At 32.8% G+C, this 20,073-nt stretch overlaps 1 protein-coding gene across 1 annotated transcript in view; it reads left to right on the top strand.

Annotated features, from left to right (window-relative positions):
* Positions 1-20,073, top strand: part of LOC123682857 (excitatory amino acid transporter 1) — a 58,257-nt gene that overhangs the window by 16,526 nt on the left and 21,658 nt on the right. The window contains exon 2 of the mRNA XM_045621663.1: positions 15,989-16,422. Within this exon, the coding sequence (XP_045477619.1) occupies positions 16,004-16,422 (419 nt within the window). The 5' untranslated portion in view covers positions 15,989-16,003. The remainder of the gene's footprint in view (positions 1-15,988; positions 16,423-20,073) is intronic.

Raw genomic sequence — 20,073 nt, 5'->3', positions numbered from 1 at the left:
ACTTAATAAGAAATGATCCTGGTGTTTTTGAAAGGGTTCGGCAGTCAATGAGGAGAAGATTGGATGCTTGTATGCTGGCTAGAGGTGGTCATTTTCAACAGTTTTGTAGGTTGAGTTGAATTTTCATGTAATTTTTCATAATAAAATGTTATTATCTGAAATTTTGTTTCCCCTATATCTTCGAAACAAATAGGTTTTTCAAAAATCATCAAAGGACAAAATATTCTTAGAATAGTCCAAAGAACAACCCCCTGAATTTTTGCCGCATGTTTAGGAAACACCCTGTATAGTGTGGTTAAAGGTTCCGATTCGTAATTTCTGTAAGATGTTGCCAACTTTACGAAAACAAAGTGAAACTTAAAATATTAGGAATTTCGGCAAAGTCACCTCCGTTGGCAAAGTCACACCGCTCTACCGTACATATTTTTAATTCGCAAAAATATTTCATAAAAAAGATAGGAGCTTTTGAGCGCTTTCTTATTCATACATAAAGCTTTCGTTTTCGAAATACACAGTTTGATTTTCTTTTTCACAGCACCTTCTCTTTCCAAGAAATTCAACTTAAATTTGACATAGATATTCTAATTGAGAGTTTTCATCATGTGATATGATAATTTTGAATGCAAATATAGACGTTTATATTTTTTCTGGAACAGTGACCACTTATTTCCTTCAGAATTTTTTTTTGGTGGACCACTGCTAGTTTATAACAATGTAAAAAGAAACTTTGATGCAGTACTACACTTTTTGCAGAGTTGTCGTATCTACTAAAGATCCAGTTAATATTCTGTAATGAATAAAATAATTATAAGTTTTGGACTTATTTACCCAATCTGTGGTGAAGATTATTGAAGGTTCGATAAGATGGTATAATCATTTCTAAAATGTAGGACTACAAGAAGCACTTTGTTTCTCGAAAATATAGCGTTCACGGGCTCATGTTTATAAAACTTTTTTTTTCTTAAAATTATAACAAGAATTTCCCATTTTTCTTTGTACCACCAATTAAGGAAAATTCTGTATATGTCGTCTTTGAAGGTGCAATTGGCACATTAAGGAACAAACGCTCAAAAGCTCCTGTCTTAACGTCGTTCATTTTCTCATTCTTTTTTAGATATTATCATTGAATTCCTTTTGATTCTGATGACACTTTCAGCATGAAATTTTTCAAGAGGCTTAGAATTGTTATTCTTTAGAAAATTGAAACAGAATATCGAAAAAAAGATTGATATTCTGTTTCAATTTTCTATAAAGATGAAGATATAAGGACGAAATTTTGAAAAGAGCTTGTAATTATTATTCTATATAATATTCCAGCAAAATCTCAACACTATTGGATTTGTAAGCACGGATTACATATTGGGTATTTCTTATCCAATGAATTTTTTATGAATGTGATAATCTTGAAATAATACAATATACAATATTATATCAAAATATGTAGTTACTTCATATCAATTCTCAAAATCACAACTCCGTCAGTTTTGTGGTTGCGGAAATATTGCGTAATTTTTTGCGATATTCTTTTTGAATTTGATATTATTATTATTATGTGATCAATATACACTTTTGAACGAGTATCCAAATTGCTATCCGACATCCAAATGCAAATTCTCATCTTGATCGAATATGCAATATGTTTAAATTAACGAAAAGGACTAATCTTTTTTTCCATGGTCATAATGTTTTAATCTTCAATAGTATTCCATTGGAAATTTTATTTTCTTTCAGTACCTACATTCTATTTTGGTTAAAAATCTATGTTGTTCTCAAGTTTTTAAAGTCCTTTGTATAGAGAAAATGAATCTGTTAAAACTCTCAAAATAACTAGCATAATTTATTAAAATTTTTATATTCACAGCAAAACGCCAAACACAAAAGTGATTGAAATGTACTACAAATTCATGCAATTCAGTTCGTTTCTGATCACGCGATAAAAAGTTTGAATTATTTCAGTTTATACATATAGCTTTTTTATACCCGCTTAATAACGTATTTTTCTTGTCAAATTGAATCATATTGTTCTTAAAAGTCTAATCTATAAGGATGTCAATAATTAAGATAATATTTCTTATACTATCTAATAGTCTATTGCATAATGTTCTGTGATCAATGATATGTTACAAAATTGTGTACCCAACATAAAAATTTACGAAAACAGATTTTCATAGAATCATATTTTAAATGAGAATTTTGTGTGTAATACCACGAGTGACCCCTAGTTTGATTTTGCCCATCAACGAATTTAACTTTGACATTCAAGATCCGAATCTACTCTGAAAATTTCAAGTTTATAGTTCTTTCTTTTCGAGAGCTATCGTGTTTACGGACGAACGACCAAAATTCTATTCGTCATCATTGAGTTGAAGCTCCTCGTTTGAGACCATCCCCGGCTCAAAATTCTAAAATTACAGACGAAATAATAGAGCATTCGGAGAGAAGTGCTCAAAAATGTTATCAAGAAAGAAACGGAATATATCAACGAAATGACAGGATAAGATTCAAAATAATTTATAACTCACAACATAAATCCTGTAAATTGTGATGGGAGCATTTGTTGAGATAAACATTAAACGCTTACATAATCTTTAATTGAGAGTACAATTTATTGAAATCACAAAAATATTTTTTCATAACATATTTTAAAAATTTAGAACATTCCTGCTGACATCATTAAAATAGTACATTATTTCCTTTCATGTCATTTAATCTTCTGCTCAAAAAATTTGCAATAAAATATATGAAACAAACAGAACGTAGATAAATGAAACGCATTAGGTATATTCAACACAATAATTATTACTCTGAGTACTAACTGAATTTTCAATCTAAGTCTGACACAATGTTTTTCCACTTAAATTACAGGATGACTCAAAATAATTGAAATGATTTGCATATGCTAAACAAATTCTTTAGAAATCACATATTATGATAATAATTGATGTTCAATTACGTTTTACCTCGTTATCTATTCTTCTGTTACTTAACCTTAGAGGTCAAATTTATTCTCGCGAAGTTCAATATTTGATTTTCGAGGAAAGTGAAACCTCAGATAAAGCTGACAGTTTCTAGAGATTTATGAGCGAATAAACTAATAATTCGAACGATTATGCAGAGCTTCGTTCATCTGAATAGCAAATAAGATTTGCTAATTAGTTTTTGTAGATAGAATAGGAGATCCCTACTAGGATCATTTTAAACTGTTTCCATTAATAATTTATTTTTATTAAACACTTCCTTTGATTTACTCTCTCGTTCCCTTTTAGGTTAGAACCTTCTGTCGTTCTAGTTACATCGTGTTTGATATGATTGCTTTTGCCGATAGATTTCCGCATTTTATAGGTGAAAAAATTGGCTGATTAGAAAAACTAATCTTTAAAGATTACTATTTTGTTATGCATAACATCTCGCTTATTATAATATTCCTCTAACTATAACAACGTAATTTTTAATGGAGCACCTACCAGTTTTTTCACTTTCAAACAACATTGAATGACATAGTTTTTATAATACAAAGATTAATCATTCAAATTAATTCATAGTAAATTATTGGAAATTAGTTCTTATCAATTTCCATTCCACAAACAACAACCATTTGCATTTTTATTAGATGCAACGAATGAAAATATAACGGAAAAAGATTTTTTTTTGTTATTTTCAGTAAAAGATCTTATGAATCGTTCGAGATAAAATTTTCCTCTTCTAATTCCGGCATTGCAGGTAAATGTTTCGATTATTAAGAATAAAAAAGTGAAATGAAAAAAAAAATCGTATTTTTTTTCCGTGACGGGAAAAAAATTCGACATTTTATCTCTGTTGACAAGTAACAAAATATGACTTTTCACGAAATTACTTTTTTCTCCGGGAAAAAAGTGAGTACTTTTTTCCCGGATATATATTCATCTACATATAGATAAAGGAATAATAATAATTCGACCACACTATTGATGGCTTTTGTTGTTGTGCCAATTCCGAAAAATAAGCTAATAACACTGTCTCCGAGAAAGAACTGCATGTCTTTTTCATTTTTCATTCCATAAATCTTGAATACGCGGTTTCGTAAATTTTCCGCGATTTAGCTGGCAATAATTTTCGTGACGCTACTTGCGCTGCTTCTATCAACTCCAGTGGAGTCAGAGAAAACTCGGAATCAGACATTTTTTAACTTTATATTATTCAACAAAATAACTACTAAACAATTATTACTGAGTTCGCAATTTTTGAAACAAATCACAAAATTAAATTGACAGATATTTGATTACTTTGAAGTTTCCCTTAGCAACGCAGGTCTATTTGCAGCTTACTAGTTTAAACATTCAAAATTTATATCGATAACATTCTGACTTTAATATATTGTAATAATATGTTCTTTCACTAAATTGCCGTTTTTCCTGTCACAGAAAAAAATAGTGTATTATACACGGGAAAAATATTAGATTTTAGCTCTCGGTTTTTTGTCTTCCGACGCGAAGCGGAGGGGGACAAAAAACCGAGAGCTAAACAACATAACCTCGAGCTAAAATCTAATAATTTTTTCCCTTGTATAATAAATAACTATTATTTACTTGTGACGAAAAATCTTTCTTGCCTTTTTTTCCCATGGGGCGCTGTTTTTATGCAAAAAAATGAAACATCATAACTTTAATGCATTATCAAGAAGTATCTTATAATAGATAATTTATAAGAGAAATGAAAAATACTCGTTAAGATGTTAAGCATGAGACAGTTTTTTTGTTACAAATTGAACAAGGACTTCAAAAATGATTTTAAGCTTGAATGCCTCAGTGGCGTACCATTTTTAAAAAACAGAGAGGTCAATACCTGTATACGCGCCAATGATGAATATTAATTTCTTAATTGAATCCTATCAAATTTTTTTCGAACATCTTGACCGGATTCAGATCAATTAATGAATGGTGAGTTTTCAAGAAAAACTTCAACACTCCGCATATCGGAATACGAGATATATATAGTAGCTGTCATTGTTTTTTCATGCAAAATCACCATCTGAAGTTTGTCGCACTCATTCATTCACACCATGCATAAAAAACAACCATAGAAAATTCGAGCAGAATGACGAACAAAATGTGGAAAGCACTGACGTGAAGTCAGGTGCTTTTCAGCGCTTGTTCATTCATACGGGGCAATTGCGCCCTTGCAGACTACATGTACCTATATAGAGTTCTGTGGTCTAAATAGGGGCGCAAGTGATGAATGATCGAGCGCCAAAAAGCGTCTGACTTCACGTCAGTGCTTTTCACATTGTTATTTTCTGAAAGATGGGGAGAAACAATAAGCCATATAAATCCTTTGGATTCTCTCAAATACTGTGCGATGTTATTGGATAAGAAGTTGATTCTCGAACTGTATTCATCACGGTCACATCAAGAGAAAAACATAATACATATCATTAACATACAATGAACACAAAGCATTTTGTTTTTGGCATAAATAATATCAGATTGTACGTCCTTGTATGCTTGAAGGAAAGAAATCTTTTCAACATTAATGAATAATTGTGCTCTACAGACCATGATATCCATTTTTTCATAGCGCTGGCTGTAACAGTCATCAACCTTAACACTATTTCTTTAAGTACTTTGCCATTTCAAAGATTGTCAATAAATTAATACATCACATTGATATGTGTAAAATGTATATAAATATGTACATATGAATTTATTCATAATAGTGCCAGATTGATCGTGATAAACAAAAGCCCACGCATTTTGAAACAAGTTTCGAACTCCTCTACTCTTACAGCCCACATTATTACTTTCAACCTTGAATCTCTCCTTTCCGTAGAAATTTATAATCATTTCTCTTGTGATAATTGAAATGTAATCGCACTTTGTAATGTTCTTTTATACATGCGGTGGTTAAATATTTACTATGGAAAAAAACTGGCATCTTCTCCTTTGTCGTCACTCATCAGGAGTTTTCAAAGAAAACTATGTAAAAGCATACTATTCCTTATACTATGGTATGGTAAAAGTAAGTTTGCGGTCAATTGGATAATTTATTCTTTGATTCGAAGCCTTATAGAATTTTTCCTACTAGTTGAAATATTCAGTTATAATATAACAAGAGCATAGACAATATTCGATTATACACCGATTCACGAGACGTGGTTCGCGAAACATCACGAGAGCGCTGCTCGAGTGGTGTTTCGCGAACTACGTCGAGTGAAGAGGTTCGTATAATCGAAATATATTGTATATGCTTTAGTGGTATTCGTTACGCTTATATAACGAATAATTTCAATAACCATAACTGAAGCACTGCATTTTGATAATTCAATGACATTTCACTGAGCTTGACTTTTATTTTTTTGACGAACGTCCAAGAATGTTACTATGGAAATGATCACAATATGGCAGGAGGCGAAACACCAAAACGATTATACCACGTCGTCAAGCAGTATATTCACTTATCAATAGGCCGTAATTATAGGAAATTTACGGATTCTATTGGGTCATCAGAACATGAGTTGTATAATCTGCATTATAAGTTTTGATGGTTGTTGTCTGTGGTTTGACAGTAGAGAATGTCAACCATGTATTGACATTTCTGTGCAGAAAGGTTTGGCAATTCATCATGAATCGTTTAAAGCCAAAACAATGCCTCCGAATCATGGAAATTTACTTTGAAAAAATAAATCTGTAGTTCTTACGGCCAATCCATTTTACGGTCAACATAATCGGCCTAGTGAGCAAACAATTCGTGCAGTTATTGATTGATTTCACATTAATTCTACTCTTTTCGATTCAAAACCATCACCAAGACAAAGAAATATGCGTACCGAAGAGAATATTGCTGCTGTAGCTTAGCACGAAGTGTTGAAGAAGACGCAGAAATGTCGATACGTCGCCGTTCTCAACTTGTTGGCCTTAGTTCTTCGACTATGTGGAAAAATTTATGGAAACTTGCCTTACGTGCCTTTAAAATACAGCTCGTGCAAGAATTAAAGCCAAATGATCATCTCATTTTTTCTGATTAGGCTAATTTGGACCGGAGATTTGCGTCCAACGCAAAAAAAGCATGATTACACACATGTTACTGCAGTGAAACTGCAAGTTCAAATTCTGCTTCAATCAAAACACTGAACTGTACGAAAGCATCACAGATAATTCAGACTAATCTATTCCAAGACACTTACAGCAATTAAGGATCTCTCAGACATCAATTCATGACATTCAGCTTAATATAGTTCACAAGTTCATAGCGCTCCTGTAAAAAAGAGTGATAACTCATTAGATTCCGAATGGCGTCTGGAATTTACGAGGGAAATTATCAAAATAACACATAATATACAGGGTGTCCCGTAGTAGGTGTAATAAATCAACAAAATCATTTCGTCATATTGTAATTTTCGAATTTGGAGGAAATAGTCTAAAACGATAAGATTCGACCCACTGATGGACTGATGATGAATCCGTCCTCAAATTCCATTATGTATGTCGGTCCGTACGTCCGTAAACACGATAACTCTCGAACAAGAACTCTCAAAAACAGATTCGATCGGAATGAAATTTGAAATACACATTTCAAGTTCCATACATAATTTTATATGGATCTGTTTAAATATTGTTTTTTCAATCATTAAAAAAGTAGCAATCATTGAAAGATAAAAATAACATCTTTAGAACAAAAAATAGTTTAATCTGTCCATCTCACTTTACAAATTTCTCTGGAATTTTGTACGTGTATAAAGTTTATCGATAAGTGAGCTAGCTACCTATTCACAAGTTTTTCTGATTTAATAAATCGTAATCGTATATAAGGCTGGCCGGACAGAATCGAATTTGAGGACGGATTCGTCATCAGATAGTCGAACCATTCCCAGCTCTAAATTTGAAAATTACAGATATTGTGCTGATATGATAGAGCGATATGTTCTGAGAACGAGCGCTCAATAAAAAGGCGTTAGTAGATCTGAGCTGTAGACGCAAAAAAATGATTTCACAGACAATACAATCAGTCGTTCGAATCGTGCTTTTCAATATTCGCAGAATCCAATTTTAATGGATGCCAAGCCGAGTATCATGATAAAGAAAATTCAATTTTGTTATTAACCCAGTTCTTGGAAGTTTTCACGTTGACAGCGGAATTGTATGCTAAATGGAAAATACTGGAGAGAAGCTTGGCATATCCTATATACCTCGTTATTTTGGATCCAATAATAAACATTCGCAGAATCTCTCTTCTACTCTACCATCGTTATAAAATGATGGGAAAATCGTGAATACATTCTGAGAATGAATCACCTAGAAGCGATCATTGGAAAAGCTCGCTTAACAAAAGTTCAAGTTTCATATTTTTGTCTCTAATGCTTTATTTTCTAGTTGATCTCATTCTCGCATAATATATGGAGCGAAGTTCAGAAAATATGACAATAATTCGTAGAAAAAAACTTGAAATTGGGAGCTTTTGAGCTCTTGTTCATGAACCAATGACGCCCTTGGAGTCTATAAAACTGTATAGAGGATAAGTAATTGTTTTTGTATATTCTACTTGAATTTTCTATAAGTCTGGTTACGTGATCAACACAAAATTTTACATTAACGTTGAAATTGTTGTTTTATATACACTGTGTCCATTTTAAGAAATAATCCTGAAACACGTCGGTTTTTTATTTTAATTTACCGCATTTTAAAATAATAATCTAATATACAGGGTGAATTACTTTCGAGTAATGATGTCACCGTCCATTTTTTTTTAATGGAACACCCCCATTTTGTCTCAATTTTCCGATTACTCTAGCTGAGCTGATTCCAAAAATGTATCACATGTTGATTCCAATTGGAACAGGGTGGACAAAAATACAATAGTTTTGTGTGTTTTCATAAAGTAACGCGTAACATTCTTTATTAGTTTAATTAACAATATTATCAAAAATACGTATTGTCTAGCGGCAATTGGTTTGAATGTAACACCCTGTAGTTTTTTACATTTTAGATTAATAAAAATGAGCTGTTTCCAAACATGTTTGGTACTTGTGGTCTAGCAGACAGAATATGAGCACATACAAAACTATATTGTATTTTTGTCCACCCTGTACCAATTGGAATCAACATGTGATACAATTTTGGAATCAGCTCAGCTAGAGTAATTCGAAAATTGAGACAAAATGGGAGTGTTCCATTTGAAGAAAAATGACGTTGACGTCATGACTTGAAAGTAATTCACCCTGTATATTAGATTATTATTTTAAAATACGGTAAATTTAAAAAAAAAATCGACGTGTTTCAGGATTATTTCTTAAAATGGTCTGTTTAGCTAAAAATGAATTTGTTCCATACTTTACGGACACGGTGTATAATGCCACTGAAATAATAGGATTTTTCTAGCTCCTGCTTGAATTTTCTATGTTTCAGGTGACGACGAAATTTCGCACAAAGATTGTAGATTGTAGATTCATTGTATTGTGAAACTCTCAATGGGAAGTATAGCTCATTAAAACAAATTTTCTTAAATAAAGTTAAACATTAAGATCGAAATTGTGTGTAGTAGTATTCTTATATCCAGAATTAATCTTAGAATAAATCTCTGAGTCTCTCCCTGTGTTTTCAAATATTAATTGGCAAGTTTTGATTAGCGGGAGATAAAGTTGACCTGAAATCTGAAGGTCTATCTGCGAAGAACACGTTTATTTGCTGTAATTGACTTAAACCACCGAGACTGATGGTGTTTAAACAGAGGCAATTCGCCATATGAACCATTACAATTATTTGTTTTTCAATTTGACACAGTCATTATAAGAAAAGGATGAGAATACTTGACAGTTTGAGTTCAACACTTTAGGGGGTACCTATTCAGTTCTATAATTTGAAGTTTTAATTGTGCTAAATGGACTTTAACTAACGGAAGTGATTATGTAATTGAATTATATACGCTATTCGTATATTTCAAAATGAATTGAGTTCTGCGAAAACTATTGTGGAATATCGAATTTTTTTAATTCTCTAAGGCAGACTATGAATCGATCTGAAAATATCTTCATATACCTATACTCATAATGTTAGAGCTTGATAATATTATAAATATTTTAAAAATATCTATACTTATCGTCTCATAATCTAAAACTGATCAAGGTGAATTCTGTTTGTTTCTGGAATTATTCTCAACTGATATGAAAACTATATTTTGCTTCATTTCGCCTCATCTCATCTCATTTCACTGAATAAAGCTGAAAGACCATCATCAGATCAAAAATCGACTAGATGATGGTTAAGAATTTTACACTTTGAAATAAAAAAATCACACGTCTTCTATTCAATTCTATATCTGCTACCGGTAATATTAAGAAGTGGTCAGAAAATTAGTAAATTAGTAGCTCGTTTTAATTCATCAATTGGATTCTTGCATAGGTACCACTTATATCGAGCAACCAAAAGTTCCTTTCTGTAGATTTCTATTTGATCGTGGTTAGGATTTATAGTTTACTTTATATTTTATTTAGGATCAACGTTTTCTAACTAATATTGTAGTATAGGATTAAGTCCAATATTCATGTGTCCGATTTGAAAAACCAACTCTACTCGATATGTATAAAACGGTTATCAATGTCTATGATCTGTTATGAGTATCATATATAAACCATAAAAATTACTGAAAAGAGTTTTAGAATTTTTAGAATGTCTCATACAGGAAGAAGATATTTAGATCTGATTTCTAATATCTTATTATTTCGAAAAAATCGAGATTGGTCCTTGAAGATTTTTTCTCTAAGTCCTATAGTTCTCGAGAAACTTTCAGTGAGCATCGAATTTGGGATAACCTGTACAGGGTGTCTTTGGGATACTGACCACTAAAGTTAATAATTTATTTAGGATTGTTCTCTCTTCACCCACATATGGTACCAGAGCTCTTATTCCTGGGAGATGACAGAATATTTGCCAGTATTTTTCCACCTGCAAACTACCACGCATATGATCGCTTGTGTTATCATTTGTTCACTATTATCGCTCACCAAATCACCGCTTTTTCCTTCTATTCTATTGACAGACACAATTTCCTTATTGTTTACGCTACATACAAGAGTGCATGTGCAATCAAAAGGATTATCTACAATATCTACATAGACGTACAACTCTGCTTCCGCCGTTTTCTTCCGAAATTCGAGGCTTTATTGTAAAAAACTGGTTATACATTTATGATTCAAAATATTGTCCATTGCTGTCCACCACTTTCTCTCATCTTTTGAACAGCGTACGAATCCTACGTTGAAGAAACTGGTCATGTTTTAAAGCGATCGACGAATCGATCCAATTTTTTACTTCTTCATAAGACCGGAAGTGCTGGTTAGCCAGGCCGTGTGTCATTAATTCGATGGAGCAACGTCTGGAGAATACGGCGGGTGGGGTAGGACTTCCCATTTCAACGTTTCCAAGTATGTCTTGACCATTTTCGCAACATGGGGTCGAGCATTATCATGCTGTAAAATCACTTAATCATGTCTCCCGTTGTATTGCGGCCGTTCGTCTTTCATTGCTCGGCTCAAACGCATTTATTGCGTTCAAATCGATCGATCGATCGCTTGTGATTGTTTCAATCGGTTTCAACAACTCAGAATTCACTACGCTGAGCTGGTCCCACCAAACACTGAGCATGACTTTAGAACCGTGAATATTCGGTTTGACCGTCGACATAGAAGCAGGGCCTGGATTTCCCCATGATTTTCTGCGCTTGGGATTATCGCAATGAACCCTTTTTCGTCTCCAGCCGAATGCGATGCAGATATCCCTTCCGTATTTGCCTTGCAAACAAAACACAACAAACGCTTCTCTCTTCCACCGCCATGCTGGTCTTCGTCGTCAAAATCACCGCTCTTGAAGCGTTGAAACCACTCTCGGCACGTTCTTTCACTAATAGCAGCCTCACCTTGGGCATTTGAGGGCATTCGATGAGCCTCAGCCGCAGATTTCATTATATTAAAGCCGAAAATTAAAACCTCTCGCAAATGACGAGATTTTGGCTGGTCATGTTCAATCGAGAATAACTTTATGATCCAGACACAAATCGACTAATATTTCGATGGCGTTATGTTTACAAATACCTTAGCTTATTGTATGACATCTACGATCTATTTATTTCGACTACCACTTACCGCTACAGCCACCTATTGCAAAACGGCGCAAGCTAAGTTGTACACCTAATAATAGAACATCTCTTCATTTTGAGAAGATCCAGCAAACATTTATTAACACTGAGGGTTTCTGGTACCATCGCAATCATTCAAATAAAGATACAGTTTCTACCAGAATCCTGAGTTGTCGCTTTCGCAAGGTGTTTTAGAACAAGTAACATGAAAAATATTATATTCTCAGTCCGGGCCTGCGCTATCGACCACCAAATGTGAATATTGGACTTCATCTTATACCTACTCATTTCCTGAAATTTTCATGAAAATTCATAAAGGCGTTCAAGAGTCATGCCGATTGAAACATCCTGTATTTTCTCTCAAAGTGTTTTAATTTAGGGTTTGAGTAGCATTTCTATGTTATAATGTTAGTGTCCTCCAAGTTTAATCATTGAAAATAATGGATCGAAAGCAAAAACAATTCAACGTGTTCATCAACAATAGTAAACCTTGAAGTATCTTTGGATCACTTCGACATTAAAATTAGATTTATATCCAACATGTATAAATTATGTCCGAATCACTTCTCGGACCGAATTAATTATAATTCAGGAATATTTATAGCTCCAATTCGCATCTGATAAATTACCTAACTAATCGTTGTCATAAACACTGCATCTGAGTCCCACCTTGTTTTGAGATGAAAAAATTTAATTGACTCATTTCTGCAGTAATCTTTTCTCAATGGGGAACTTGTCAGAACCATTCATCCTCGAAAAAACAACGTGTCCTAAATGCAAATTGGTCTCGTGACCACGTGTATAGAAAAATACGGAAGAGCCTTGGAAATATGGTAATTTGGTGAAATAACATAATTTTTATGGTGATCACTGTTAGCTATTCTTCCTCAGGGAGTTTAGGAATACGTACGTTGTAATGAATATTTCAATACAGATAATTTATTGGACAGTGATGTAGACTGGTTTGGTGCGTGAAGTGAATAATTTGATCCTTATTCAAATTCAGGGTGTGTCATTCGAAATGGCATTATTTTAGGGTCTCGAAATGATAACTAATGGAAATAATTTCGGCATATTGTTTTTAACAGGAAGTATTTCGAATATCGCCTTAGTGAAAATTCGAGTAATTTTTTGATGTTCTTTGAGAATACATTGAAGAGAACAAATTTTAAATGAAACATCAATTAACAGAAGAGAAAAACACAAAAAAAAAGAATCAATGAGTACAATTACTGTCATTCAGATATTCATCAACACTATCATAATATTACATAGGAACCTAGGCTTACCTTTAGCAAACAAACGATTATTTTCACTCAAATTCTTATTCTCCACATTCCGATACATACATTGTGAAAATTCAAATAGAGTTGGATTTTTTTAAAATATATTCCATACAGTATACGTCCAAATTCAATTTGGTGAAATATTCTTAACATTCATTAATTTACAGTTGAAAGTTATGAACATATTAATAAAAAAGAAAATACTGCAAATGTTACACTAAGGTTTATTATTTCCTCGTAGAATCGTTAAAAAAAGATCAACAAAATGAAAATTCTCTGCCAATCAGTGTGCAAATTTTACGTTCCGAATACATTGATTTGAGTTCTTTTGAACTTATGAATCATGAACATGAATCTTTTTTAAAATTTTAATTTTTTCTAGTTCGAATTCAGAAAATGGAATGATGTAGATATATTATGTATATTATTGGAAAAAAACAAACGATGGGTTCAATTTATTTTGACCAAATTAGACGTGAACCTTAGAGGACGTGTTCGTATGACTCATTTGCTGTCGTTTGAGCCATAGGTATTTAGTGATAACCAAAACTCAACAGTTTACGAGATATTCGAGTTCTCGTGATTTTTTAAAGATTTCTCACCTTAATTCTTCTTTCGTAATTTTTTCCTACGTTGACCAAATTTGATTATAATTTTTTCGTGGCCAGTGAGAAGTCCGGATCTAACTTCGTTAGAATAGACGAAGTGACGAAGCAGCGAGAAAAGTAAATTTCATGTGGATTGTAACAACTGAAGAAATATAAAATAGGGCACGTGCTTGTATAAGGAATAGTGAAGGTCATTTTAAACATTATTTATGAATAGATTTCCTACTCAAATTTTGAGTTTAATTGCAATAAAAAATATTTCTCTCATTACTATCCTCTTTCAAATCAAAATCTGCTGAAATGGTTTTAGAAAATGAAGAAGGAATTTGGCAAGTTTTTAAAATTATTTTGTCATACATTAATTGTGGAATTCGAAAGTTGCAGGCAAATTTATATCAGAAATTTACTATTCTTTTCTTGATATACAAACTTTCAAATCATACTAATTCTTATTCAGTATCTAATACAGCATAGTTTGGTTTTTCATGGATATCATATCCTTTCCTGATGAAAATAGTCCAAAATTCAAATGAAACTTGGTCATCATGGAAAAACTTGACGAAAAATGAAGTAAAGTGAGAAATTAAAAAAAACACAAGGATTCAAATATCTCGGAAACTGTTGATTTTCGGTTATCAATATCGCTTAATCGACATCAAATGAGTGATATCAACAACTCCTTCAAGGTTCATGTCTAATTTGGAAACACCCTGTATATGTCTTGAATATATCATATGATGCTTCAGCAATATTTTCACATTTAAATGTTTATATTACTTTTATCCAAATCCAGAAATTTACGAATTCAAATTGAAACTCGATCAATTCACAGATAATTAGAATTTAACTCAAAGATAAATGACATATGATCCAACAAAATCAATCAATTAGGTAATTCGAATTGTGTTTTTATGGAGAGATATTGACCTTATGAATCTGATGAATTTGACATTCCTCCAAATATAACAGATCTTTTTTCAGCTGGATGAGATGTTTCGATGGTTGTTGTTTATATTTTGACAGTTGAAAATGTCAAACTGTGTTGACATTTCCGTTCAGTAAGGTTTGGCAATTCATCATCGTTTAACGCCAAAACAATGATTCCAAATTTACTTTGAAAAAAATAAATCTGTTCGCGAAATTCATAGATCACTTCGTCCATTTTATGGTCAACATAATCGACCTAGTGTGCAAGAAATTCGTACAGTTATTGATCAAATAAATGTGCATACCGAAGAGAATATACTGCTGTGGCGCGAAATGTTGAAGAAGACCCCGAAATATCGATACGTCACCGTTCTCAACTTGTTGGCCTTTGTCCTTCCACTACGTGGAAAATTTTATGTAAGAATCTTGGTCTACGTACCTGTACACACAGCTCGTGCAAGAATTAAAGCCAAATGATCAACGTTTACGACGCATTTTTGCTGATTGGCTAATTTGAAACTAGCCAAAGATGAGTATTTTCATCGGAGAATAATGTTTAGTACTCATATTTCTGGTTGAATGGCTTCGTCAATGAGCGGAATTGCCGTATATGGAGCAAAGACAATCCTCAAGCCATTAACGAATCACCATTATATCCATTAATATTGACTGTTTGATGCGTTTTACACGCTGGTAGCATCGAAGACCCTTATTCCTTTCGAAATGAGGAAGGAGCTACGGTTGCTGACTGATTTTTTGTTTCCAAAGATTAATCAGCTAAACTTTTTTTTTCATAGTTTTCAAATACACAGAAAAACAAAATTAGGAGCATCCATCTTCAACCTGAAAATTTCGATATCATAATCCTTTTAGATCTGGAGTAAGAGCAGCCTAACGGACAGAATCGAATATGAGAATTGACTCGGCATCAGTGATTGAACCTATTAAATTAACACACAAAATAACATTTATAGCGGGAAAACTAGAGTGTTATCACTTTTCACCCAGTCTAATACAAAACACAAGCAGATTTCCTAAGATGTTCTAACGATTTTGTTCTTTCAGGTTGAGCTGAACATAATGGCGGGCTTCCTTAGAAGAAATCTTCTAACAGTCCTCACTGTGCTGGGTGTCGTTGGAGGAGGCCTTCTTGGATTTATGCTGAGACAAACCGGTCCAGGACAATGGGACAAGAGGTCTGTTATGTACCTGGCCTTTCCTGGAGAAATATTTCTGAGGATGTTGAAATGCTTGATCATTCCGTTATTGATAACATCGGTAGTGACCGCTATCGGAAGTTTGGATCTGAGTTTATCGAAAAAGATCGCTTTTAGAGCTATAGCTTATTACTCGGCAACAACGATTTGTGCGGTGATACTAGGTATAATACTTGTGACGACCATAAGACCTGGTGTTGGACTAAAACCGTATGAAGATGATACTGAAGCGCCGAAGATGAGACATGTGACCACTCAGGATACCCTCCTGGATTTGATTAGGTAAGTCGAAAATTATACTACCACATAAAGTATAAAAATTATCTGCTTGGTATATTTCTTATATTGTGATGTGTTTCTTGAAGAGGTATCGAAGGATAGGTAACTAATATGAAGAGTCTCGAATTACTCTGTACAATTGTGTTAAACAAAATTTAATCTAACGAGTCGTGCTTGCAAAAAAACCAAATTTTCATCCTAAACGGGCCACTTTGAATGTGTTACCTGCAAATTTTTCATATTCGATTTTTCAAGATGGAAACTCTATGTAAGAATTTCTTATTATTGATAAGTGGTCACCTGTACCACAACCTTAAGGTCTACAATTGTGCCCCTATCAGAACTATCTCACCATCTACATCTTCTAGTACCAGAGTTCTAATAAACTTCAGTAACTGGGATGGCACCAAGGAGGTTATATCCTTACTCCTGAAAATTTCTTTCAATGGCGTAGCATTCTATTACTAAGTTTTAAGAGTTTCTTACTCCTCCCCACAGAATCTGCATTCGTCAATTTATGATAATCCTATTCTCATAACTTTCTTCCTGAGGTGGCAGTTCCCTGTAAGGAGGTCACTGAGGAGTTGGAGCATGTTCTTAATTTTTTAATCTGGCAGTATTAAAATTTCGAAGACTCTTTTTGGAGTGATCCATCCCTAGAAGATTATGCCAGAATATTCTTCTTTTGATTTTTTCCTTTCCTTGAAACTCTTATAGATGCATTTTCCTATATCACAGAAAGATTCGGGGTCAATGATAGGCGTTCTTGCTATCTCTTTCAAGTGTGATGTCCTCTGGTTTTTTATATAACCTGGAACCTATATTAGAAAGACCTTATTTTTTAGCCTAATTGAGTAATTTTCCTTTGGAGCTCCGTATCAACTTTGTATCGATGATATGGTAGCTTAGTGCTTCAATAGCAGATTGATTATCAGAATGGAATACTATATCACATTTCTGATTTTTTCTAGGTTTGATTCTTTCCTTTCCGAATTTTTATGCCTGAAAGAACTTTGAACAGCATGTACAAATACATCAAATCGAAGCATCGGTTAGATCCTTCAAAAGCTGAGCTAATTTTAGAAGAACCCACTCATATTTTGTCTAGACTTTGTTACAATGTCCAGAGTCCTTTACTCTTTGATTGGTCATATTTTAGCAGTAGATTTTTGTGCTCAGATATTCGTATCCAATCATTTATTATCGTTGTTTATTTCACTCCGTACAAGAGTAATCATTTAACTTTTAATTTTCATTTGGAGAAATAAAGGTTATTCCTTTGCCAAGTTGACACATACAGAATAACATAGCAGAACACTATAATAACCAAGCTTAATCTAAATGTAACGTGTCTGAAGCAATACTTAGAAAGTGGTGTGGAAATTTGCTTAAACATATGAGGACTTAAACTATGTAGGAGTTCGAATAACTACTTCTTCAAACTGAGTCGGCTAGAGTTCCCTTATATTTCAAACAAAAAATCCTGTGCTTCAATTCTTTATTTTAGATGTGACAACTCAGCAAATATTCTTTTTTTTTTAAACCAAAAAATTCACGAAAATGAAATTAAGCAGACATTTTATACGGACAAGAAGGCATTGAAAAAAATTTTCGATGGTGTTCGTCTATGATTCCAAGGGCTAGAAAAAGCCACCCCCCAATCTTGTTTCACAATAACTTTTCTATATTTATATTTTACAATAAGCAAATTGATTTTGGATAGACTGATCAATTCTTAACGACTAATGTTTTTTGTAATTTTTTGCTAAAATTCACGGTTTTTGAGAAAAAAAATTATCAACAGATAATAAGCCTGAGTTGTGGGGGCTGGAATTATTTTCGACCTTAAATTAATCCAATAGGCAAATGTCAACAGGATTTTTATTGAAAACTGGTTTAAATATAAAATAAATGTCAAAAAAATAACAATTAGGAACTTTTCACAAATTGAAACTTTTTTCGGGCTCCCTCTTTAGGAGGCTGTAACTTAGCAGGGCGGCTCAAAAAAAAATTTCAATCAAATACCCACCCTATTTTTTGACAAGGAATCGCCCCCTCAATTTTTTCGCAACTATTCATATACACCCAGTATACCCACCCAGTAATCATATTGTGTATAAACTTAAACATGCTGTCTTTAAAATGTCCTGTTCGATTAATTTTAAATGAAATGCAAATATATCGTCACTATTATTCGTCAAGGTGATTTGGCACGCGTCTTGGTTGCTATTTTCATCTTATAAATATCAAAAATAACACGAATTTCTGCTGAGTTCCATTGTTTGTTGAATCAAAATTTAATTCAGATGTTGAAGGTGTTCTAATCCTGTCGATATATTATGTAGTGAGGAAAAGTGAAAGGCAATTTTTTCTCATGAATTTATTTAAAGATAATTTGTTATGAATGGATGAGATAAATTTGTATTGATAGGATTTACACCTAATAACTTCCGTGAACTTTATAAAATTAATACTTGAACCTGAAAGAAATGATAAATGTCTGAAGCTTTCGTATTCATCGATTTTTTCACAAAATTACAAATCAAGATTTTTTTTCTGTCAATACAATGTTTATAATTCATACTTTTTTTAGAATATTCTACTTCAGGAAAAGAAGCATATAAAAATAATCAATATATGCCTCGAAGGTTCTATTTCTACCTTTTCGATATATTATGCCATCAGTAGTCATAGGGTTATCAGATGAGATTTTTGGACTAATCAAGTTCAATATTAATAATAATAAATCGACTTTATTCAACAAATGTACATACATTTGCCCCGAAAAGGCGAAGATTAGCTAAAGCTACTCATAATCTCTTAACCTATTCAGCGTATCCCAACGAAAAATTGAACCCCAGGTCCCACAAACGCAGAATTTTCGAATATTTAAAAAACAGGTCAACTTCTGTTTTGAGGGGGACGAATTTCCATCATGAGTTTGTTTCGAAAAAAACACCTCCATAAAGGTAGCATCAATAAAATTACTTTGTTTAATTTTAAAAATATCTTTGTTCTCCGAAAAATGTTCTGTGGTTTATAGAGTTAGGTATCCGATTAGAAAAACTCAATTATTTTTCTCGTACAAAAATTGCATAGCTCAATTTCTGGACAACTAATTCATCAATTGCTTTTATATACACACAAAATTTCAGTGGAATCTGACAGATAGAAGCAGAGAAATCGAAATTAAAAAAAATCCAAAAAAAATTGGCCCGAACCTATGCTTAACTGTCATTCAACGGATTTTTGAGTTTTAGTTCAATCGGATTGATATTTTTCGAATTATCAATAAAATAAACATACCACTCCGTAACATATCACTGTTTTTTTTTATTTTTTTTTAACCGAAACATTCGACAATTAATCCATCTTGAAAATCTAGCACATTTCATTCTTGAGTTATCGAGTTCAATGTGTACGGACGGGCAGAATCGTTTCTGACCTCCAATTCTCCATAAGAGTTAAGTTTAATCGTTTGAGACCACCCATACGATTCTAAATTCATAAATCACAGATATTTGGGCGAAATAAAAGCTTCCCTGGATCAAGCAAGCAAAAGTGTTTTGGGGGAAAAAATTATAGATATTCCGAAAGTGGAAGTATTTTATAGTCATTCATATAATTAAATATATAGCTTTTTTCCCCCAAAAA

Source organism: Harmonia axyridis, chromosome 1, assembly GCF_914767665.1.
Source record: "Harmonia axyridis chromosome 1, icHarAxyr1.1, whole genome shotgun sequence".
Lineage (NCBI taxonomy): Eukaryota > Metazoa > Arthropoda > Insecta > Coleoptera > Coccinellidae > Harmonia > Harmonia axyridis.
This window is presented reverse-complemented; position numbering and strand designations above follow the sequence as displayed.